The 24,470-nt window shown below is 40.9% G+C and overlaps 1 protein-coding gene across 50 annotated transcripts in view; it reads left to right on the top strand.

The window, feature by feature from the left end:
• The window catches only part of LARP4 (La ribonucleoprotein 4), a 79,045-nt gene that overhangs the window by 38,690 nt on the left and 15,885 nt on the right, over positions 1 to 24,470 (top strand). For 35 of the 50 annotated variants that reach the window (XM_009425413.5, XM_063785653.1, XM_009425415.5 and 32 more), the window contains 6 exons: positions 881 to 991; positions 2,011 to 2,064; positions 13,855 to 14,067; positions 14,709 to 14,812; positions 21,514 to 21,726; positions 22,965 to 23,013. In XM_009425413.5, coding sequence (XP_009423688.1) covers positions 881 to 991; positions 2,011 to 2,064; positions 13,855 to 14,067; positions 14,709 to 14,812; positions 21,514 to 21,726; positions 22,965 to 23,013 — 744 coding nt within the window. The remainder of the gene's footprint in view (positions 1 to 880; positions 992 to 2,010; positions 2,065 to 13,854; positions 14,068 to 14,708; positions 14,813 to 21,513; positions 21,727 to 22,964; positions 23,014 to 24,470) is intronic. The other 15 variants (XM_063785681.1, XM_001153579.7, XM_024347857.3 and 12 more) reach the window with 2 other exon arrangements.

The raw sequence follows: 24,470 nt of genomic DNA, 5'->3' as shown, positions 1-24,470 counted from the left end.
CAATTTTCACTTTTTTTGGTAAAGATGGTGTCTAGCTATGCTGTACAGGCTCGTCCTGAGCTCAAGCAATTCCCCTACTTCAATCTCCCAAAGTGCTGAGATTACAGAAGTGAGCCACTGAGCTCTCAGGCTGCATTTGACCTTTGCTATTTCAGTAGATATTTTCTTTCCTTCTGTTACTTCTTAAGGATACTTAATAATCACTTAATTTTTTTTTTTTAAATAAGCTTCTTTCAATCCATTAACAGTTTTACCATTTTGAGTTTTGGTAGTCACCCTTTTTCTGAATCCATATAGCTGTTGGAGTTTCTGTTTACATTTATACTAATTACGGAAAAGAGAAGATATGTTTGCACATTAACTAATGTATGTGTTGTAAGCAAAGCAACTGGATTAAATGAGAATGCGTGAAAATTTGTATTGCCTAGAAAATGTTAATTTGTATTGCCTAGAAAATGTTAATGTGGGAGGCCAGGCAGGAAAAGGACAGGGGAGATTTCACTAAGCATTTAGCTTGCCACTGGAAGTGAAATACTTGCACTTTGCTGATTGTAAAATAAATCATCCCAAAATCATGTACAAAATACATCTCCTGGCCAAGTGGAGTGGCTCGTGCCTGTAATCTCAGCACTTTGGAGTGCTCAGGCGGAAGGATCGCTTGCATCCGGGAGTTTGAGACCAGACTCAAATATATCTCCTATTAACTCTGTATTTGTTTTGAAACACAGCCCATCCTCAGTAGAAAAATGGGCAAAAGTTAAGTGAAGTGATAGGACCAAAGACATGAAGATAGGCTTAACATTACTAGTAAACAAACCAACAAAAAATGCCAATTATTGATGTATTTTTTAGAGTTAACTAATTTTCTTTTTCTTTTTAGGAAGTGAAAGCTTTGTTCAAAAGTGAAAACTGCCCCAAAGTGATAAGCTGTGAGTTTGCACACAATAGCAACTGGTATATCACTTTCCAGTCAGACACAGATGCACAACAGGTAAGAAGAAAACATTTTCTGATACAAGTCCATCCTAGTGGCAAAATAAGTAGTGGTATATTTTAATTGAGAAAATGTGTGTTTACACTGATGTTTATCAAGACTAGTGAGTACCTTGGTCACCCTTTTGCTTTTGCTCAATTGGTTTCCTTTTTGATCATCTTCCTAAAGTTTTTCAGTTTTGATTTAGGAAGTTTGTTTTCTGTCGATAAGAATATTAACATAACAGTTTTAAAATTAACATAGGGATGAAGAACCATGTACCTAGTGGTATTTTTAGTACATAATAGGTCTGCAATAAACAAAATTCTTGGAATTTCGACTTGATGGTTTTATTCTTTTTTTTTTTTTGAGACGGAGTCTCACTCTGTCGCCCGGGCTGGAGTGCAGTGGCGCAATCTCGGCTCACTGCAACCTCCACCTCCTGGGTTCAAGTGATTCTCCTGCCTCAGCCTCCCAAGTAGCTGGAATTACAGGCACCTGCCACTACACCCAGCTAATTTTTTGTATTTTTAGTAGAGGTGGGCCGGTCTCAAACTCCTGACCTCGTGATTCGCCTGCCTCAGCCTCCCGAAGTGCTGGGATTACAGGCATGAGCCACTGCACCCGGTGATGGCTTTATTCTTAATTGTTAACATGTCTCAAAGAGAAATAATCCTTTGAAACACAAATATATCTATGATAAGAGTGTTTAAAAATCACTCACGGATTTTTATTTTTTAAAACAATTTATTAGAAAGTTGATCATTTTTAAATTGGTTTCTAGGGATATTTTGGGTCTGTTTTCAATCCTAATGCATTTTGTCTGCAGTAATCCATGGTGGCTTTTCTACAATAAATATGAACTGTGATTGAGAAGGCGTTACATTTTTACTTTTTCATTCCCTGTCCACCTGCACAGTGGAATCACCTACATAATTTTGTTTTTATAGTTTAATACTAAACTCTCAACATAATAAAGATAACTTTACTGAAATGTTTGAATGCTAATGAAAGTTTTTTTTGTGCTTTGTTAACAGGCTTTTAAATACTTAAGAGAAGAAGTTAAAACATTTCAGGGCAAGCCAATTATGGTAAGAAATAGAGGAGATCAGTGTGAAACCAGAACAGGTTTTGGTTCTCTGTATGAGAATTTAAAAAATACAGACAGATAATATTTTATAAAAACCCATAGTGACTTTCAAAAAGTTTCTGGCTTGGTCCAGGCGTGGTGGCTCACACCTGTAATCCCAGCACTTTGGGAGTCCAAGGCAGGTGGATAGCATGACGCCAGGAGTTTGAGACCAGCCTTGCCAATATGATGAAACCCCGTCTCTACTAAAAGTAGAAAAAATTAGCCGGGTGTTGTGGCACACGCCTGTAGTTCCAGATACTTGAGAGGCTGAGGCAGGAGAACTGCTTTAACCCGGGAGGCGTAGGTTGCAGTGAGCAGAGATTGCACCACTGCACTCCAGCCTGGGCGACAGAGCAAGACCTTGTCTCAAAAACAACAACAACAACAACAACAAATTTCTGGCTTGTATTATGTGCTACTTCAGAAAATCCTTTGATAAGCCATAAAAATATTTTGTGTACAGCAATTCTTTACAAAGGGGTAACTTCAAATAGCATGAGGTTTAATTAGATGCTGATTTACAACATATGAGATAATTCCAGATCTCAAAATGAGCAATAGAAATAATTTTTAGTAACAGATGAAAAATATTCACAGTACTTTCAACCTCATCTCAATTAACTGCATCACTACGTACCATCAATACAACCATTTGGAAACCTAGGCATTGTCACCGATGACACATTTGATCCCTGTCTTTACATGTCTAATCTGTTCCAGGTCCTGTGAAAATGCTTTCCAAAAATCTCCCATTGTTTAGGCTTGAACACTTGGAGTAGCCTCTTAACTGCTGTGTTACCAGTTTTTCCCCCCCTTAACAATCTGTTCTTCACATTGCTACCAGAGCTAGTGTTCTAAACCATAATCCAGTAACATACACTTAGTTCGACTTGATCCTCATTCCCTGTGTGCTATAGTTATTCTTATTTGTAAATGTAATACATTATTCTTACTAATCCCTCTGTGTTGAACTCTGTGTGTCACTTTCTGTTTTAAGCACTTTACGTGTATTGACTCATTTAATCCTTACAGGAACCTAATGAGATAGTGCTTTTGTTTTCTTCAGTTTCCTAGTGAGGATAATAAGACACGAGGGTAACCTACCTAGTTTCACATAACTAGTAAGTGGAAGAACTAGGATAACAGTGACTTACATTTATTAAGAGGTTCTAAGAACTTACCATATTTAAATCTCATAATTGCTGTGAAGTAGGTGGGATTATTAGTTTCCATATTACAGATGAGGATGTTTTCTAGCTGTCATTCTACTTCCTCTGTCTATGATGTTCTTCTCCCTTTTATCTTTCCCTGCTTTGAGGCTTTTATAAAGATATTCTCCTGAGTCTTCTTAATAGCTTTAAAGTTTTAAAGTATTTCAGAAGTGGGTCTTTGGTATATCTGGAATTAATTTTATATATAGTATAAGATAGGAATCTAGTTCTATTTTTCCCCATATATGGAAAGACATTTATTTCAACACTTAATTTTTTGTCATTTCTATTCTTCTGCAACTTCTGCAGCTATGAGATTTGGTTCAGATTTTCTGTTTTCTTTGAGTTCTGCTTCCCTGAACCAATATGGCTGTTTTGTTTTGTTTTGTTTTTGAGACTGGGTTTCTTTCTCTCTGTCACCTAGGCTCGAGTGCAGGGGCATGATCACGGCTCACTGCTGCCTCGACCTCTCAGGCTCAAGTGATCTTCCCACCTCAGCCTCCCAAGTAGCTGGGACCACAGGAGCACACCATCATGCCTGGCTAATTTTTAAATTTTTGGTAGAGTTGGGGTCTATGTTGCCCAGGCTGGTCTCAAACTCTTGAACTCAAACAATCCTTCCATCTCAGCCTCCCAAAGTGCTGAGATTACAGATGTGAGCCACCATACCATGATTGCATTCCTGGATATCACTGTTTAATTTAATTTAATTTTATTTTCTTAATTTATTTATTTTTGAAATGGTGTTTCACTCTTACCACCCAGGCTGGAGTGCAGTGGCACAATCTCAGCTCACTGCAACCTCCACCTCCTGGGTTCAAGTGATTCTCCTGCCTCAGCCTCCGGCGTAGCTGGGATTACAGGTGCCTGACAACCACGCCCAGCTAATTTTTGTATTTTTAGTAGAGACGGGGTTTTGCCATGTTTGCCAAGCTGCTCTCGAACTCCTGACCTCAGGTGATCCACCCACCTCGGCCTCCCAAAGTGCTGGGATTACAGGTGTGAGCCACCTTGCCTGGCCAGATATCACTGTTTTAATTATCATCATTTTACAATATCCTTATTTATTTCTGCTAGTTCTTTGTCCTTGACCCTATTTTTCAGGATTGTGTTGGCTCTTCTTAGATCATTACATTTTCAAACAATTTTAGAATATTTGTCTAGTTCCAACAAACAGCCAAACAAAATCTATAATGGAATTAATGGAATTCTGTTCAATTTATTGGTTAAATTGGGGACAGCTGGTTGTTTTAGCCTACATTATTCATTATTATGGTAACTATTATGTATTTCATTGTTAATTCAATTCATTTTTACTACTTTAAAATCATTTTGGTTGCTTTTTCTTCTTGGTATCTTACTGATTTTTTAAAAATGTTTTAATGTCTACAGATAATCACTATTTTGATTATTCCTTATACCTCCCATTTCTTATTTCTATTGCTTTTGCTGGGGGTCTCAGGTATAGTAGTAAAAACACAAATATTTTATTATAAGTAATGTTTTTCTCTGCCATTTTAGTTTTTCTTTATGCTTCTTTTGATGAGCCATCACATAGCAACATAAGTTGCAAGAAAATTCACATTAACTTTTATACCATTTATTAAAATCAAATGACCTAACACCTGGAAAGACAGGTGCAGGAGCAAGGAATGCTATACTCCAATCCTGGTGGTGCTTTCTGCCACCAGCTGTTGTATCTTGAGTATGTCAGGCCAACCTGTAAGGTTCTGGTTTGTTTCTTTGTAGTGTCCATGCTCTTCATTTCTAAAGTTCTGTGATATAGAAGTGATGACGTTGGAGGAAAGGGACATTAAGTGGATAATGTTTATCCACTCATTTCCTAATTTATTGATGATTTCATTAAGAGGCAGTGCTTCATTCTGTTTCAATTGTGATTTCTATGCCTGAAAATAACTGGTATCAGTTCCTTTCAGCCTAAGGAACTTCCATTGGTGTTTGTTACAGTACCAACCAGCAACGAATTCTCTTAGTTTTTCCTTAACTAAAAATGTCTGGTATTTCACACTCTTTTTTGAGACAGTGTCTTGCTCTATCACCCAGGCTGGAGTGCAGTGGTACAATCTCAATTCACTGCAGCCTCCTCTCGCCTCGCGCCCACCCCCCGCCCCAGTTAGCTGCAACTACAGGTGCATGCCACCATGCTCAGCTAATTTTTCTACTTTTTTTGTGGTAGAGACGGAGTTTTGCTGTGTCATCCAGGTTGGTCTCTTAACTCCTGAGGGCAAGCGATCCCCCCACTAAGGCCTCCCAAAGTGTTGGGACTATAGACGTGAGCCACTGCACCCAGCATTTGTGATGAGTATTTTCCATGGATACAGAATGCAGGGATGACAGCTAAAATTATTTTCCATTCTTTTAAGATACCATTCTGGACCCTTGTTTCTGATGAGATGTTCACCATCATTCACATGGTTCTTCCCCTGTATATGATGTGTCCTTTTTCTTTGCCTGCTGTCAAGATGTTTTATTTTTGGTTTCCAGTAGGTTGGCTATGGTGTGTCTAGTATGCTTTTACTTATTATACTTGGGAAATACTAAACTTCTTGGCTCTGTATGTTGATATTCTTTACTGCATTTGGGGAATTTCCAAATACTTGCCAAAAATTTTTTCTGCCCTCTCTTCTCCTTTCTTTTTTTGGTACTCCAATTTCATATGTTGAACTGATTGATGTCACTGAGATTCTGTTCATTTTTCTTCAACCTATTTTTGTTGTTGTTGTTGTTCTCCAGATTGGATCATTTCTGTGGATTTGGGTTCATCTTCAAGTTCACTGAACTTTTCTTTTGCTGTCCCCAATGTGATAGGACTGTCCAGTGAATATTTTAGATCCTGTATTCTAGAGTTTCCATTTTTCAAAATATTTCTTCTCTCTCTGCTGTGATTTCCCCTTAATTTCAATTTATTAGAAACATAAATGTTATCCATGAATATATGTACTTGTAAGAACTGTATTAAAATCTTTGTCTGCAGTCTGACATCTGGGTCATCTTGGAGTCCTTATTTTCCCTCCCTTTTTTTGATTCTTTTTCACCTGCAATTCCATGCCCTGAAATATTTCTTTCATTGCCGTTTTCTTTTTTTTTTTTTTTTTTTTTTTTTTTTTTGAGACGGAGTCTCGCTCTGTCGCCCAGGCTGTAGTGCAGTGGCACAAACTCGGCTCACTGCAAGCTCTGCCTGCCGGGTTCACGCCATTCTCCTGCCTCAGTCTCCTGAGTAGCTGGGACTACAGGCGCCTGCCATCACGCTTGGCTGATTTATTTTTGTATTTTTTAGTAGAGATGGGGTTTCATTGTGTTAGCCAGGATGGTCTCGATTTCCTGACCTCATGATCTGCCCACCTCAGCCTCCCAAAGTGCTGGGATTACAGGCGTGAGCCACCGCGCCTGACCAATTGCTATTTTCTTGACTAGTGGTCTCTCTCTCTCTCTCTCTCTCTCTCTCTCTCCATATATATATATATATATATATATATATATATATTTTTTTTTTTTTTTTTTTTATAGACGGAGTCTCGCTCTGTTATCCAGGCTGGAGTGCAGTGGCATGATTGTGGCTCACCAAAACCTCTGCCTCCCGGGTTTCAAGCGATTCTCCTGCCTCAGCCTCCCGAGTAGCTGGTACTACAGACGCATGCCACCATGCTTGGCTAATTTTTGTAGTTTTAGTAGAGACGGGGTTTCACTGTGTTGGCCAGGCTGGTCTCGAATTCCTGACCTTGTGATCCGCCCGCCTCGGCCCCCCAAAGTACTGGGATTGGAGGCGTGAGCCACCACACCCGGCCTAGTGGACTGTATTTTTAAAATAATGCTGTTTACTTGATTTTAGTTCCTTAGGGGACATTTTAACATTAAAGTGTACTATAATGTATGACATTACTTAGGTAAAAGCAATAGTCATAGTTATTTTTTAGGTCTTGTTAAAATCAGTTTGTCAAGGTTGGCCATAATTGATTTCTTATTGTTTGACTGATTGCAATTTTAGGAGTGGAGGAGGGTTCCTGGCCTATGGCTGTAAGGATCATAAAATGTATCTTTCATACATTCATTGCAGTGGTAATTTTATGCTTTCACATGTGTTATTTCATTTGATATTCCCAGCAACTTGGTGTGCCTTTGGTTTCTAATCTAACCTTCTTATATCTTCATATTATGTAGCTTGAGCATCCCAAATCCTAAATTTGAATTGCTCCAAAATCGAAAAGTTTTTGAGTACTAACATGCTGCTCAGTGGAAATGCTCATTAGAGCCTTTTGGATTTTCGGATTTGGGATACTCAACTGGAAAATACAATGCAAATATTCCTAAATACAAAAAAAGCTGGTACCAAGCATTTTGGGTAAGGCATACTCAGCCTGTGGTTTTATTAAAAGGGTCAGCAAACATTTTCTTTAAAGAGCCAAACAGTAAATATTATAGATGTTGATGGCCATGTAATTCCTGTTGCAGCAACTTGCAGGGCAAAAGCAGCCACAAGCAATGCATAAAATGGTCTGCTTTATAAATTTACGAAGTGTTAGAGCATTTTTTTCCTTTTTAAACGTAATATAGGAATTTGAAGCATATAAATTGATAAAATGGTATAATTAGTTACTGTTTACCCATTATCCAATTTTTTCCCCCAGTTTTATTTATTTTATTTTATTTTTTAAAGAGACAGGGTCTCACTTTGTTGCGCAGGCTGGAGTACAGTGTGCGTGATCATAGCACACTGCCACCTTGAACTCCTGGGCTCAAGGGATCCTTCTGCCTTCAGAGTAGCTAATTATTTTGTTTGTTTGTTTTTGTGGAGACAGGGTCTTGCTGTGTTCCCAGGCTGGTCTCAAACTCCTGACTCAAGTGATCTTCCCACGTTGGTCTCCCAAAGTGTTGTTATTACAGGTGTCAGGCACTGGGCCCAGCTCCGCACCACTTCCCCCCCATTTTTTTCTATTTTTTTTGAGACGGAGTCTTGCCGTGTCGCCCAGGCTGGAGTGCAGTGGCGCAATCTCAGCACATGGCAGCCTCTGCCTCCCAGGTTCAAGGAGTTCTCTGCCTCAGCCTCCCGAGTAGCTGGGATTACAGGCACCTGCCACCACACCCGGCTAATTTTTGTATTTTTATTAGAGACGGGGTTTCACCATCTTGGACAGGTTGGTCTTGAATTCCTGACCTTGTGATCCACCCGCCTCGGCCTTCCAAAGTGCTGGGATTACAGGAGTGAGCCACCAGGTCTGGCCCCAGCCCCCAGTTTTAAAATTTTGGCAAAATGGACATATAATATACCATCTTAATTGTTCTTATTTTTGTTTGTTTTATCTTTTTCCCCCATCTTAACTGTTTTTAAGTGTACAGTTTAGTGCTATTAAATACATTCACAATGATTTGCAGCCATCACTGCCATCTATCTCCAGAACTCTTTTTAAAAAAGACTGAAACTCTATAAATGTTACCCAATTTTAACAGTTAGTAGAAAATGGCCATTCTTGTTTCCTCTATATTCCCACTCATTTCTCTCCACAACCCCAGTCATCTTGAAGGAAATTTCAACCTTAATTTCAGATTTCATCCATAAATAAATTAAGATTCGTATCTCTAACAAGAGGGATTCTTTCCCTTTTTTTGAGACTGCGTCTTGCTCTTATGCCCAGGCTGGAGTGAAGTGTGGTCTCGGCTCACTGCAACCTCTGCCCCACTGGGTTCAAGCTATTTTCCTGCTTCAGCCTCCTGAGTAGCTGGGATTACAGGCACCCACCACCACGCCTGGCTAATTTTTCTATTTTTAGTAGAGACAGGGTTTCACCATGTTGGCCAGGCTGGTCTCAAACTCCTGACCTCAGTTGATCTGCCTGCCTTGGCCTCACAAAGTTCTGGGATTGCAGGCATGAGCCACTGCACCCAGCCGGGATTCTTTCTTAATACAAGACGACAATATCATCATTAGACTTTTAAAAATGAACAATGTCTTGAACATTATCAAGTACCTAGTCACTTTTCATATTTTCCTGATTCCCCTTCTTTCTCGTTTTTCCTCTTTAAAAATCTGGTCTGGACACTGTGGCTCGTTCCTGTAATTCCAGCACTTTGGCAGGCAGATCACATGAGGCCAGGAGTTCCAGACCAGCATGGCCAACATGGTGAAACCCTGTCTCTACTAAAAATACAAAAATATTTAGCCAGGCTTTGTGGCTTATGCCTGTAGTCCCAGCTACTCGGGAGGCTGAGGCCCGAGAATCATTTGATCCTTGGAGGAGGAGGTTGCAGTGAGCCGAGATCACACCACTGCACCCCCAACATTGGCGGCAGAGCAAGACTGTGTCCAAAAAGAAAGTAAAATAAAAAATAAAAATCTGTAGTTTTGTCCTATAACTTTGTATTTTTTTCTTTTGGAAGTTTATGGGTAAGATAATCATGATCTGTCTTGCAGTGTTTCTTGGAATATAGATTTTGCTACCTTTATTCTTGAGTGCAGTTTAACATGATTCTCTGTCCCTTCTCTCCTGTTTTTCATGCAAATTGGTAGCTAGATCTTTTTTTCTTTTTCTGTTTTTTAAAGACATGGCTATCATGGAAAGTAGCTAGATACTGATCTGTCTCCCATATTTCATGCATTTTGGTAGCAAGAGGCATGATGCCTTGCTACCTTGGTAGCAAGGGTTTGATTTTTGGGGCAATAGAGAGGATACAAAAGCGAGCTGCTATGCTCATTGGTCTGTTAATTCATTAGAGATTGCTAAAATTGTGGTATTCCTCTATCTATTTTTCATTTATTAGAAACTCTTACTCATCTTCATTACCCTGAGTTGCAGGTTCTATGTGAAATCCATGTTACATGCTTGACTCTGGCTTTTATTACCAGTTTTTAAAAGTGTTGATTTTTTAGCCAATTTTTATCTGTTTTCGGTTTTGAATATTTAAACATATTTGGGGTATTTACTGTTCGTGTTGATTTTGGCCTCTTTGAATTGACTCCTGAGACCTTTTGTTATACAGCCATAGCATTTTTTTTTTTTTTTTGAGATGGAGTTTTGCTCTGTTGCCAGACTGGAGTGCAGTGGCACGATCTCAGCTCACTGCAACCTCCGCCTCCTGGGTTCAAGCGATTCCCCTGCCTCAGCCTCCCAAGTAGCTGGGACTACAGGTGTGCACCACCATGCCCAGCTAATTTTTTGTGTTTTTAGTAGAGACATGGTTTCACCATGTTGGCCAGGATGGTCTTGATCTGACCTCGTGATCCGCCCGCCTCAGCCTCCCAAAGTGCTGGGATTACAGGCGTGAGCCACCCTGCCTGGCCAGCCGTAGCAATCTTTACTGGTTACCTTGCTGTGCAGTTTGTCAAGATGTTCCAGGCTCTTACACATTTCATGCCAAAGGACTGGAGTCAACCAGTTCTTTTAAATCCTTAGGCTACTTTATGGGGAAATGGTATTTTGTGGACCACTGCCTAGACACAAGTAGTATTTGTGTCTACTGGTTTTGTCATTGTTTCTAAGCTTTTTTAGACAGAGCTGTTTAGTTTTTATGTTTTAAGACAAAAATATAGGTTTGTACTGATGCTTACAATTTAAATTCAGGCTGTATGGTTTTCCTTTCTTCTGCCTCATGTCTGTTTCTCCTTTTTCCCCATATGAAAATCTCGAAAAAAAATCCGCCTCCTGGGTTCAAGCAATTCTCCTGCTTCAACCTCCCAAGTAGCTGGGATTACAGGTGTGCACCACCATGCCTGGCTAATTTTTTGTATTTTTTTAGTAGAGATGGGATTTCACTATGTTGGCCAGGTTGGTCTTGACTCCTGACCTCAGGTGATCCACCTGTCTTGGCCTCCCAAAGTGCTAGGATTACAGGCATGAGCCATTGTGCCTGGCTGCCTTGTCTCCTGTTAATTTTTTTTTGACTTAATAGTGTATTCTGGAAGTCACTTCATAATGGTGTTTAGAGCATTTTTTCAGTTCTTTTTTATGTTTATGATACTCAGTTGTTTGGATGTACACGTTGTGTTCAACTGGTGATGGACTGTTGGGTTGCTTCTGGGGCCCATAGGTTTCCTCACCTTTTACAATTAGTGTTAGTGAATAGTCACGTGGGTATTTTTTTTCCCACAGCTTTATTAAGTTATTCTATAATTGGCAAATCAAATTGTATACATGCTTTTTTGGTATTGCAAACATTTAAAGTCAGCAATTTTGAATTACATAATACATTATTATTAACTATCATCACCCTGCTCTCCAGAACTTATTTCTTCTAACACAAACTTTATACCCTATGAAACATTTCCCCAGTCCCTGCCTCCCCCTATCCCTAGCTTATGGTAACCACCATTATACTGTCTCTATCAGTTCCACCTTGTTAGATTTCAAATACAAGTGAGATCATGCAGTGTTTGTCTGTATGTGCCTGCCCTATTTCACTTAGCATAATGTCTTCTAGGTTCATTCAGGTTGTCACAAATGACAGGATTTCCTTCTTTAAGACTGAATGGGTCTGGGCATGGTGGCTCATGCCTGTAATCTCAGCACTTTGGGAGGCCAAGGCAGGCGGATCACCTGAGGTCAGGAGTTCAAGACCAGCCTGGCCAACATGGTGAAACCCCATCTCTAGTAAAAATATGAAAATCAAGGCCAGGCGCGGTGGCTCATGCCTGTAATCCTAGCACTTTGGGAGGCTGAGGCGGGTGGATTGCCTGAGCTCAGGAGTTCCAGACCAGCCTGGGCAACAGGGTGAAACCCCGTCTCTACTAACACTACAAAAAAATTTGCTGGGTATGGCTGTATGCGCCTGTAATCCCAGCTACTCTGGAGGCTGAGGCAGGATAATTGCTAGAACCTAGGAGGTGGAGGTTGTAGTGAGCCGAGATCGTGTCATTGCACTTCAGTCTGGGCCACAGAGTGAGACTCTCTGTCTTAAAAAAAATACAAAAATCAGCCAGGCGTGGTGTTGGGTGCCTGTAATCCCAGCTACTCAGGAGGCTGAGGCAGGAAAATCATTTGAACCAGGTGGCGGAGGTTGCAGTGAGCCAAGATTGCACCACTGCACTCCAGCCTGGGCGACAGAGCAAGACTCTGTCTCAAAAAAATAAATAAATAAACAACTGAATGGTATTCCAGTGTGTGTGTACACCACGTTTTCTCCATCGATTCATTTGCTGTGGACACTGGGTTGTTGCCATATGTTAGCCACTATAAGTAATGCTGCAACACAGACAGTAGTGCAGATACCCTTCAGCATACTAATTTCATTTCCTTTGGATATACATAGGGTTGTTGGATCATACGGTACTTCTATTTTTAACTTTTTTTTTGACCCAGAGTCTTGCTCTTGCCCAGGCTGGAGTGCGGTGGCACAATTTCAGCTCACTGCAATCTCAGCCTTCCAAGTAGCTGGGATTACAGGCGTGTGCCACCATGCCCAGCTGATTTTTGTGTTTTTGGTAGAGACGGGGTTTCACCATTTTGGCCAGGCTGGTCTGGAATTCATGATCTCAAGTGCTTTGCCCGCCTCGACCTCTCAAAGTGCTGGGATTACAGGCATGAGCCACTGAGCCTGGCCTATTTTTAACTTTTTGAGGAATCTCCATACTAGTTGCCATAATGGCTATACTAATTTACCTTCCCAGCAACAGTGTACAAAAGTTCCCTTTTCTCCATATCTTCTCTAATACTTCCTGTTGTTTTTTTTTTTTGTTACACCCATTTTAATAGATGTGAGATGCTATCTTGTGATTTCAACTTACATTTCTTTGATGATTAGTGATTTTGAGCATTTTTACATATGCCTGCATTTCTTTTATGAGTGAGTTTAGCATCTGTTTCATATGTTTAAGAGCCGTTTGCCTTTTTTTGTTCTGTGAACGCTGTTCATAGCATTGTTGGGCCTTTTCATGTCTGTTTTTACAATTCGTGTATTAGAGATACTAGTACCCTTGCCTGTGATGAGCTACAATTTACTATTTTGACTTAGTTTTTTGGGAGGTTTTTACTCTGCTTGTTGTTGTTGTTTAGAGACAGGGTCTCGCTCTGTTGCCCAGGCTGGAGTGTGGTAGTGCGATCATAGCTCACAGCAGCCTCCAGCTCCTTGGCTCAAGCAGTCCTCCCCACTCTGCCTCCCAAGCAGCTAGGACTACAGGTTGCACGCCACCATGCCCAGCTTTTTTTTTTTTTTTTTTTTCCCTTGTAAGGGATGGGTCTCACTGTGGTACCCAGGGTGGCCTCGAACTCCTGGGCTCATGCAATCCTACCCCCCTGACCTCTGAAAGTGCTCAGGTTACAGGTGTGAGCCAGCACACCTGGTTATTTTGACATGTGTTTGTGTGTGGCGGGGGGGGGGGTTTACCTTGTTTACTATGGTTTTTATACCATGAAAATGTTTTTATTATTTATTAATTAATTAAAGGTGTCATTTTCTTTTCTTTTGCTCTACTGATTCTACTGTAGGCAGAAATAGTATAGTCATGTAAAATATATGTTAAAATGTAAATTAAATGTATTTTTAAAAATATACACTTAATTCTTTGTTGCTATAATGTGTTCCTCTTCTAGGCAAGGATAAAAGCCATCAATACATTTTTTGCTAAGAATGGTTATCGATTAATGGATTCTAGTATCTATAGTCACCCCATTCAAACTCAAGCACAGTATGCCTCCCCAGTCTTTATGCAGCCTGTATATAATCCTCACCAACAGTACTCGGTCTATAGTATTGTGCCTCAGTCTTGGTCTCCAAATCCTACACCTTACTTTGAAACACCACTGGTAAGTGAGATCCTTACAATAAAATATAATAATATTTTTAATTTGAGCTGAAATTTGAAGAAATCAGTTGGAGTGGGAGCTCATTTATGTTGACATTGATGACTTTTTGGCTTTTATTTTATTTTATTTTTTGTATTTTTCGTAGAGATGGAATTTTGCCATGTTGCCCAGGCTGGTCTCGAACTCCTGTGCTCAGGCAGTCCACCCGCCTCAGCCTCCCAAAATGCTAGGATTACAAGCCACTATGCCCGGCCACTTTTTGGCTTTTAAACAGTGATATGGATATCTAATTCTCCATACCAAATAAATGCATATGACTAAGAGGTGAGCTATTAGAGCGCATAATTTTATTCCATAAAATTTGCTGAGTGAATTGAAAGAAGAGACTGGATAAGTTTTGCGTGATTTTAAATGCATTTTAGTGTTGCGAAATGTCAGACCAGACATTCTTTACTAAGTTATGAATTGTTCATAAATCCAGTGGTACTTGAAGTGAATATTGCAGAAATGAATCAGTAAAATATTTTAAGATATTTTTGGCTTGTAAAAGATAAATTCATAAGCTCATTAAGGTTCTTGTGACCCTCACACCAGATTTTACCTTTGCCATTAATATTGTTTAAACATACATTTTTTTCTAGGCTCCCTTTCCCAATGGTAGTTTTGTGAATGGCTTTAACTCGCCAGGATCTTATAAAACAAATGCTGCTGCTATGAATATGGGTCGACCATTCCAAAAAAATCGGTAAGATAAAAACCATAGCTGTAATGTATTTTAAACAATTCCTAATGGATCTTAAGGCATTAATAGCAATGTTTGTTGTCAGGCTCAATAATAAGGTTTGGTGGATTTTTTGTTTGTTTTGTTTTTACTAAATGTATATGAACAGTTTAATCTAGAATTCGTAAAATCACTTTGACCTTTGAGTTGGTAATGCATGTAACAGACTTGGGATTCAGATTTTTTTTAATAATAAAAGAGAATAGAAAAAATATTTCATGACACCAGTCTCTGACAAATCTGGTGACTAATTTCCATTTAGTATGTTAAATGGGTAGCATTTTAGAGAATGAATTCTTTGAAGATATAAATGTTGTTAACTGAATTGTGTAATAAATGTTGGGATGTATGTTATTTAGGTTTTTAAAGGATTTTTGAAATGACACCCAAGAACTACAGTGCACAACAGACAGTAGCTAACATTTATTGCACATTTAATATCACAAACTCTGTTCCTAAGGGCTTTACATATTTTATCAGTTACTTTTTTCAGAACCCTTTATAGGTGCACTTATGTCTACTTTACAGATAAGGAAATTGAGATGTAAAATATCATGTCTGAGAACACACAGCTAGTAATTGGTAGAGCTAAGATTTGAACCTAGGCAGTTCAACTCCAAAGCCCGCACTTAAAGCACTATGTTCAGGATAAATTATTAAGAATCATAGAAACTATATGCTATCATAACAAAGATTGAGATGTATGTCTGAGGTATTTTTCTTTATGTAGACATCAACAGATAATCTCAATATTTGGTATATGTTATGGCTTGTTGTTGTTGTTGTTGTGGGGGTAGAGACGGGGTCTGCTTATGTTGCCTGGGACTGGTCTTGAACTCCTGGGCTCAAAGCAGTCCTCCCACCTTGGCCTCCCAAATTGCTAGGATTACAGGCGTGATACTATGGCTTTTAACACAGTATGAGTAACCAAAGAATAAAGGACTGACATATAGTCATTTCGATTTATTTAATAGTTTCACATTTATTACTTCTCGTTTGCTGTTTTGTGAGACTCTTGGTTTTTGAGGGTTTTTCCTAATGGTTTATTTTCAGTGACGGTCTTTTGCCAGATTCGATTCTTCTAATTATTTCTTTTGGAAAGGAGACCATCTGGAGTATGTTTTTCCAAGATGACTTCTAGGAACTTAGTCCTTTTTTGACGGGTTTTTCTGAAACTTGTTTTACTGGAGAAATGAGCCCCAACAGAATGAAAAAATATTCTTCTCACTGGAAACATTGTGTACTACTCTTTAATAGTCAGAGTTTTTGGACTATTCTTGACAGACACAATTGGTTAAAGCAATTGAAGATCATTTTCAAGTGTTAGAAAAATTTTACTACTAAGCATAAACACAGGCTGAGGTGGGTGGATCATCTGAGCTCAGGAGTTGAAGAGCAGCCTGGGCAATATGACGAAACATCATCTCTACCAAAAATACAAAAATTAGCTGGGCGTGGTGGTGTAGTGCATGCCTGAAGTCCCAACTACTCAGGAGGCTGAGGAACGAGAATTGCTTGAGCCTGAGAAGCACAGGTTGCAGTGAGCCGAGATCATACCACTGCACTCCAGCCTGGGTGACGGTGAGACACTGTTATTCCCTGCAGCCACGCCCTCTCACCCCTCCCTGCTCCCCCCTCCAAAAAATAAAGGTACTGATATTTGCAGTTGCTTGACTCTGAAATACTTTACTTGGCTCCATGGTTATTTCTTTATTGTTACCTTTTATCCGTTGCATCTTTTTGGTGACAGCCAGGAATGACAGTCAAGTTATCTTTACTTATAAGGAAGTATACCTATGGTTTTGAAAATACATGGTGTGTTTAGTACATTTTTGCATGTTACTTAAAACCACTTATGTACAGTTCTTTTCCATATATTTGACCAATACAGGTTGGTAATTTTTAATTACAGAAATAATAAGTGAATACTTTTTCTAAAAATGCAAATAAAGACCTTCTGGACCAGCAACCCAAATCCTTGTTTCCTTCTTGCTTCTAAAAAGTGACTACTGCCAGGCATTTATTATTATTATTAATGTTAACAGCTAAGGACAAAGTCTTTTTTAGAGAGCCTTTTGCAATTTTTATATTAACCTGTGACAGCCCAGTGATGATCACTATTCCTACTTAGAGAGAATAGGACTAACTTTCAGAAATCCAGGCATTTTTCTACCTTTCATACTATCTTTCTTTCACTTTACTTCTCTTTTCTGTCTTTTATCACTTCTTTCTTTCTTCATTCTTTCTCTCTTTTGCCTGGATCGAGATTGTTAAGTCCCTCTCAGTGAAGGGTAAGATTATGAGATCTGAGGGCTGTATAAATGTAGTAAGTTGTCCCTTAAGCATATTGAAATGTAGTGTGAAAGTTGGATGAAGGACATTTTCTAAACATATGCAAATACCATATCTATCATATCAGTTCATTTTCAAGATGTAACAGGTAATATAACAATTTTTTTTTTGAGACGGAGTCGTGCTCTGTCACCGGGCTGTAGTGTAGTGGTGCAGTCTCTGCTTACTGCAACCTCTGCTTCCCGAGTTCAAGCAATTCTCCGGCCTCAGCCTTCTGAGTAGCTAGGACTATAGGCATGTGCTAGCTAATTGTTGTATTTTTAGTAGAGACGGGGTTTCATCATGTTGGCCAGGATGGTCTCAATCTCTTGACCTCATGATCCACCCAGCTTGGCCTCCCAAAGTCCTGGGATTACAGGCATGAGCCACCATACCCGGCCTTTTTTTTTTTTTTTTTTTTTTTTTAAGACGGAGTTTTGCTCTTGTTGTCCAGGCTGGAGTGCAGTGGCGGGATCTCGGCTCACTGCAGCCTCCGTCTCCCGGGTTCAAGCGATACTCCTGCCTTAGCCTTCCAATTAGCTGAGATTACAGACGCATGCCACCACGCCCAGCTAATTTTTTGTATTTTAGTAGAAACTGGATTTCACCATGTTGGCCAGGCCGGTCTCGAACTCCTGACCTCAGGTGATCTACCCGCCTTGGCCTCCCAGAGTGCTGGCATTATAGGTGTGAGCCACCGCATCTGGCCTAAGTATTTTTAAAATTACTTTTTATAGCCAGTGGGGTGGCTCATGCCTATATTCCCCACACATTGAGAAGCCAAGGCAGGCAGATCACTTGATCTCATGAGTTGGAGACCAACCTAGGCAACAGAGTGAAACCCCGTCTCTACTGACAATATAAAAATTAGCCAGGCATACTGGTGTGCACCTGTAGTCCCTGCTACTTGGGAGACTGAGGTAGGAGGATAGCTTGAGCCCAGGAGGCAGAGGTTGTAATGAGCTGAGGTCGCACCACCTCGCTCCAGCCTGGGTGACACAGCCAGACCTTTCTCAAAAAAAAAAAAAAAAAATTACTTTTTGTTAAGTGACATACTATTTTCACTGCTACTTAAGAAATCTAGTTTGTAATATAAAGTAATTCTATGGCAAAGTGTCACTTTATGTGAAACTCAACCCAACTTTTTTTTTTTTTTTAAGACAGTGTTTTGCCCTGTCACCAAGGCTGTAGTGCAGTAACATGATCATGGCTCACTGTAGTTTTGACCTCCCAGGCCCAATCAATTCTCCACCTCAGCCTTCCTAGTAGCTGGGACTACAGGCGCATACCACCATGCCTAGCTAAGTTTTTGTATTTTTTTTTTGTAGAGACAGGGTTTTGCCATGTTGTGCAGGCTGGTCTCAAACTCCTGGGCTCCAATGATCCTCCCACCTCAGCCTCTTAAAGTGCTGGGGTTACAGATATGAGCCACTGAGCCCACTGCGCCCAGCCTGATAATTTTATCTTTGTTTTTGTTTTTTGTTTGTTTTTGTATGTTTAGTTAGAGACAGAGGGTTTCACCACGTTGGCCAGGGTGGTCTCGATCTCTTGACCTCGTGATCCACCCGCCTTGGCCTCCCAAAGTGCTGGGATTACAGGTGTGAGCCACCACACCCAGCTACTTTAAGTTTTAATAATGGTAATTTTTTATGGTCCGTAAAGAATAAAACAGGACAACTAGAGATGCTGTGGGAATTTACGTTTAATTGGTGGGGTTATAATTATTCAAGAGGTTTTAAATCCCTAGGCCTAGAGTCAGGAATTGGCAACATGTGATTTATATTGTTGGTTTATAACTATGAAAATAGATTACAAAAACTGAGATATATAAACTGCAAATAATGGGCCAAACATAAATCTCACTCTTCTTAATCTGTAGATCCAAGATCCTCAGTTGCTTGAGATTTTAGGTGTTTTTGCTACTGATTAAACTACATTCTTTTTATATTAGTCGACCTTAGCTTCATCTGTTGTAAGCTTTTAGGAAGTTGGGTGCTTATACCCATCATCCAAGATAAAAACTCCCTTTGTTAAAAGCAGATTGGTTGGTTTAACCACATTGCATACCTTAATTCATGCAGTCATGCCATGCTATTGGGTGCATTGGTATTTTCCTAGTTTGCTGTCCTACATATGGATCTTTTGATAAATCTCATTTGGTGATGGATGTTTAGTAAGATGCTAGGTTTTGTTTGTTTTGTTTTTTGAGACGGAGTTTTGTTTTTGTTGCCCAGGCTGGAGTGCAATGGTGTGATCTTGGCTCCCTGCAAACTCCACCTCCTGGGTTCAAGAGATTCTCCTGCCTCAGCCTCCTGAATAGCTGGGATTACAGGTGTGTTCCACCATGCCAGGCTAATTTTTGTATTTTTAGTAGAGATGGGGATTCACCATGTTAGCCAGGCTGGTCTAGAACTCCTGACCTCAGGTGATCTGCCCGTCTCCACTTCCCAAAGTTCTGGGATTACAGGCGTGAGCCACCATGCCCGGCTGAGGCTAGGATTTTAATTATATTCCAGTATTTCTTACTCTCTTCATTATTACTCCCCTAAACAGCCTTTTTAGGCATTTTCCTCCTAGTTTCCACCTGCGAAAATTTAATACTACAGATTATTGTATGTCTGTATGTATGTAATGTATGTATCTGTGCTTTATACATAAAATGATTACTTTTTGCCCTTCCTTCACCCCCGTTTTTACTCCCATTAGCGTGGTTTTGCTTCCATTAAGAATGCATAGCTGGGCCTGGTGGCTCACATCTGTAATCCCAGCACTCTGGGAGGCCGAGGTGAGCAGATCACCAGGTCAGGAGATCGAGACCATCGTGGCCAACATGGTGAAACCCCATCTCTACTAAAAATACAAAAATTATCTAGGTGTGGTGGCACGTGCCTATAGTCCCAGCTACTCGGGAGGCTGAGGCAGGAGAATCTCTTGAACCCGGGAGGCGGAGGTTGCAGTGACCTGAGATCGCGCCATTGCACTCCAGCCTGGCGACAGAGCAAGACTCCGTCTCAAAAAAAAAAAAAAAAAAAAAAGGTGTTATAGGCCGGGTGTGATGGCTCATGCCTGTAATCCCGACACTTTGGGAGGCCAAGGTGGGCGGTTCACGAGGTCAAGAGTTCAAGACCAGCCTGGCCAACATGGCAAAACCCTGTCTCTACTGAAAATACAAAATTAGCCGGGTGTGGTGGCATATGCCTGTAGTCCAGCTACTTGGGAGGCTGAGGCAGGAGAATCGCTTGCATCTGGGAGGCAGAGGTTGCAGTGAGCCGAGATTGCACCACTGCGCTCCAGCCCGGGCAACAGAGCAAGACTCCATCTCACCAAAAAAAAAAAAAAAGAAGAAGAATGCATTGCATAGACTCATAAGCTTAAAACCTGGCTGATTTAAACATGTCGAGAGTGCATCCAATGACATTAGCTAAAATCCTAATTCTGAGTATTGAGGTAGAAGTAAGTTTCTTTCAAAGAACTTTGGATTTTCCCCCGTCTCTCCAAACACAACTTAAAAATATATATATATTATTGTCTTAGAGATAGGGTTTTCTCTGATGCCTGTGCATGAATTCAGTTGTGCAATCATAGCTCGTTGCAGCCTCAAACTCCTGGGCCCAAGCAGTCTTCTGCCTCAGCCTTCCAAGTAGCTGGGCATATTATAGGTGCATACCACTGCACATTTTAATTTTTTTTTGCAGTGATGGGGTCTTGCTGTGTTGCCCCAGCTGGTGTCGAACCCCAGATCTCAAACAATCCTCCTGCCTCAGCCTCCCAAAGTGCTGAGATTACAGGCGTGAGCCACTGTGTCCAGCCCACAACATTTTTTAATGTAAAATTTACTTCACTTTGGCCTGGCACGGTGGCTCACACCTGTAATCCCAGCACTTTGGGAGGCCGAGGCAGGCATATCGCAAGGTCAGGAGATCGAGACCATCCTGGCTAACACGGTGAAACCCCATCTCTACTAAACAAAATACAAAAAATTAGCTGGACGTGGTGGCTGGCGCCTGTAGTCCCAGCTACTTGGGAGGCTGAGGCAGGAGAATGGCGTGAACCTGGAAGGCAGAGCTTGCAGTGAGCCGAGATGTGCCACTGCGCTCCAGCCTGGGCAACAGAGCGAGACTCCGTCTCAAAAAAAAAAAAAAAAGAAGTTTACGTCACTTTTTAAAATAACATCTGGAATGTAAAAGGGGCAACACTTTTACAACATTATTCTTTTGTGTTTAACTTAATTTTTTGAAAACCCCAGTACAACAGGAGCCAATTTTTTACCTAAGGAAAGATGCTTTTCTGTCTCGATTTACTGCTTTGTGTGTATCATTTTGTATTTCCTATAGTGTGAAGCCTCAGTTTAGGTCATCCGGTGGTTCAGAACACTCAACAGAGGGCTCTGTATCCTTGGGGGATGGACAGTTGAACAGATCTAGTTCAAGAAATTTTCCAACTGAACGGCATAACCCCACAGTAACTGGGCATCAGGAGCAAACTTACCTTCAGAAGGAGACTTCCACTTTGCAGGTGGAACAGAATGGGGACTATGGTAGGGGCAGGTAAGAAAATAAAGTACCTGAAAACCTTTGATAATAATGTGATCATCCTGAATAATTGAAGAATATGATCTTCATAATAATTAAATGAGCATTTAATTATTGATATATGGTTATATTAAATAAATACGTTATTTTCAGAACATGAGTTGGTTGCTTTTTATAATTATTAAGAAATAGAGTGCCCATACAGAATATAGCTCTGAATCAGAGGTTTATAAAGTTATTCTGAAGTTCCTTATAGCTCGTATAAGAAAGAATAGCTTAGAAAATTAACATATCCATTTGCCTTATGGTTTTAATTTCTTCCAGCTTTTAAACTATAGAAGTGGCTGGGTGTGGTGGCTCACACCTGTAATCCCAACACTTTGGGAGGCCGTGGTGGGAGGATCATCTCAGGTCAGGAGTTCAAGACCAGCCTGGCCAACATGGTGAAACCCTGTCTTTATGAAAAAAACAAAAATTAGCTGGGCATGGTGGCAAGCACCTGTAATCCCAGCTACTTGGGAGCCTGAGGTAGGAGAATCACTTGAACCCAGGAGGCAGAGGTTGCAGTGAGCCAAGGTTGCACCACTGCATTCCAGCCTGGGTGACAGAGCGTGACTCTGTCTCAAAATATAAATAAACTATAGGGGTGAGGTTATATATTGCCAACTTGCCTAATTAAACAATAGTATGGTTCTGGTTTGAAGGGATCGCTACTAACAAATGGGCTCATCTTACTTTATGGTGTGGTAGTAGGTAAAGTTTTTAGTAAATTGGCTCAAGATCCCTCAGAATAATATATTATCTTTTAGTAATAGAGAAAACTAGCCCCAAATGTAGAAAGATGTTTAAATTGAAATGTATACAGCTGGCCGGGCATGGTGGCTCACGCCTGTAATCCCAGCACTTTGGGAGGTGGGGCAGGCGGATCATGAGGTCAGGAGATCGAGGCCATCCTGGCCAACATGGTGAAACGCTGTCTGTACTACAAATACCAAAATTAGCTGGGTGTGGCAACACGTGCCTGTAATTCCAGCTACTCAGCAGGCTGAGGCAGGAGAATTGCTTGAACCCGGGAGGCAGTTCGTAGTGAGCCGAGATCGCGCCACTGCACTCCAGCCTGGCGACAGAGCGAGACTCCATCTCAAAAAAAAAAAAAAAAAAATGTGTACGGCTTTGATAGAATGTATATATCTGAAGAAACTTACAACTTGTCCCTCCACCCCACCCCACCCCCACCTTTTTCTTATTAAAAGGAGAACTCTCTTCAGAGGTCGAAGACGACGAGAAGATGACAGGATCTCAGTAAGTTTTTTAAAACTTTTATTCAGACTTTTTTCTCTTCTGTGATTTACTATGGCATTGACTTTTGGTCTTTCCTTTCTGGGTTTTTGTTTTATTGATTGTAGTCTTCAGCAAAGGTAAATAGAGCCTAAATTTAACCCTGAAATTTTTACCACCACCACCCATATACCCACCCTCTAGCACACATGTAGTAAGGAGCTTCGCTTGTGTTGCTTGCTTAAAAAAATTATTTGAAGATCTAATGTATTCACATGATTTTAAAATAAAAACACGAAGTCTTTCTAACTTTCCTTACCTTCTCTTTCTTCTTTCTTTTCCAAGACACAGGATATTACTGTTTCCCAGGGCACTGGAATTACAGGCCTGAGCCACTGTGCTTGGTACAAGATTAAGGACTTCTAGGGAGAGGCAGAGGAGGAACGGGTCTTGCTATGTCACCCAGGCTGAAGTGCAGTGGTACAATCATGGCTCACTGCAGCCTTGACATCCCAGGCTTAAGTGGTCCTCCTCTCAAGTCGGGGTCTTGCGGGCCAGGCACCGTGGCTCGTGCCTGTCATCTCAGCTCTTTGGGAGGCTTAGTCAGTGGATCACTTGAGGCTACAGGCCCCATGCAAGTGCAAAACCAAGCAGAACAGTCAGGACATCTTCAGAGCTCCAAAATACTCACCTTTGGCCAGGCATGGCGACTCAAGTCTGTAATGTCAGCTCTTTGTGAGGCTGAGATGTACGGATCACTTGAGCTCAGGAGCTGGATACCAGCCTGGGCAACGTGATGAAACCCCATCTCTACAAAAAAAAAAAAAAAAAAAATTAGCCAGGCACCGTGGTGCACGCCTGTTGTCCCAGCTACTTGGGAGGCTGAGGCAGGCTGATCCCTTGAGCCCAGAAGGTGGAGTGCAGATTGTGCCACTGCACTCCAGCCTGAGCAACAGAGTGAGACTCTGTCTGAAAAATAATAAACAAAATAATTTCCTTTGACTCCATGTCCCACACCTAGGGTACACTGCTACAAGGGTTGGGCTCCCAAGGCCTTAGGCAGCTCCACCCCTTTGGCTTTGCAGGGATCAACCCTGGAGGCTGCTCTCATGGGCCCATGTTGAATGCCTGTGGCTTTTCTATGCCTGTTCTGGAGTCTGGAGGACGGTGGCCCTCTTCTGCCACTATGCAGTGCCCTAGTGGAGGCTTGATGTGAGGGCTCCAGCCCCGTATTTCCCCTCTGCACTGCCCTAGTAGAAGTTTTCCATGAGATCTGCGCCCCTGGAGCAGGTTTCTGTCTGGACTTATACCAGGCTGGTATAAGTTTCTTTCAGAGGATGCCATACATCCTCTGAAATTGAGTCAGAGGCTCCAAAGCCAGTCTAGGAAGTTCGTCATCTCTATCTTCTTTTGAGCCTTCCAGACTCTTCCACCCTCTACCTGTTACCCAGTTCCAGTGTTGCTTCCACATTTTCAGTTAT

Source organism: Pan troglodytes, chromosome 10, assembly GCF_028858775.2.
Source record: "Pan troglodytes isolate AG18354 chromosome 10, NHGRI_mPanTro3-v2.0_pri, whole genome shotgun sequence".
Taxonomy (NCBI): Eukaryota; Metazoa; Chordata; class Mammalia; order Primates; family Hominidae; genus Pan; species Pan troglodytes.
Note: the sequence above shows the minus strand (reverse complement) of the source record. Positions and strands in the feature narration are given on the sequence as shown.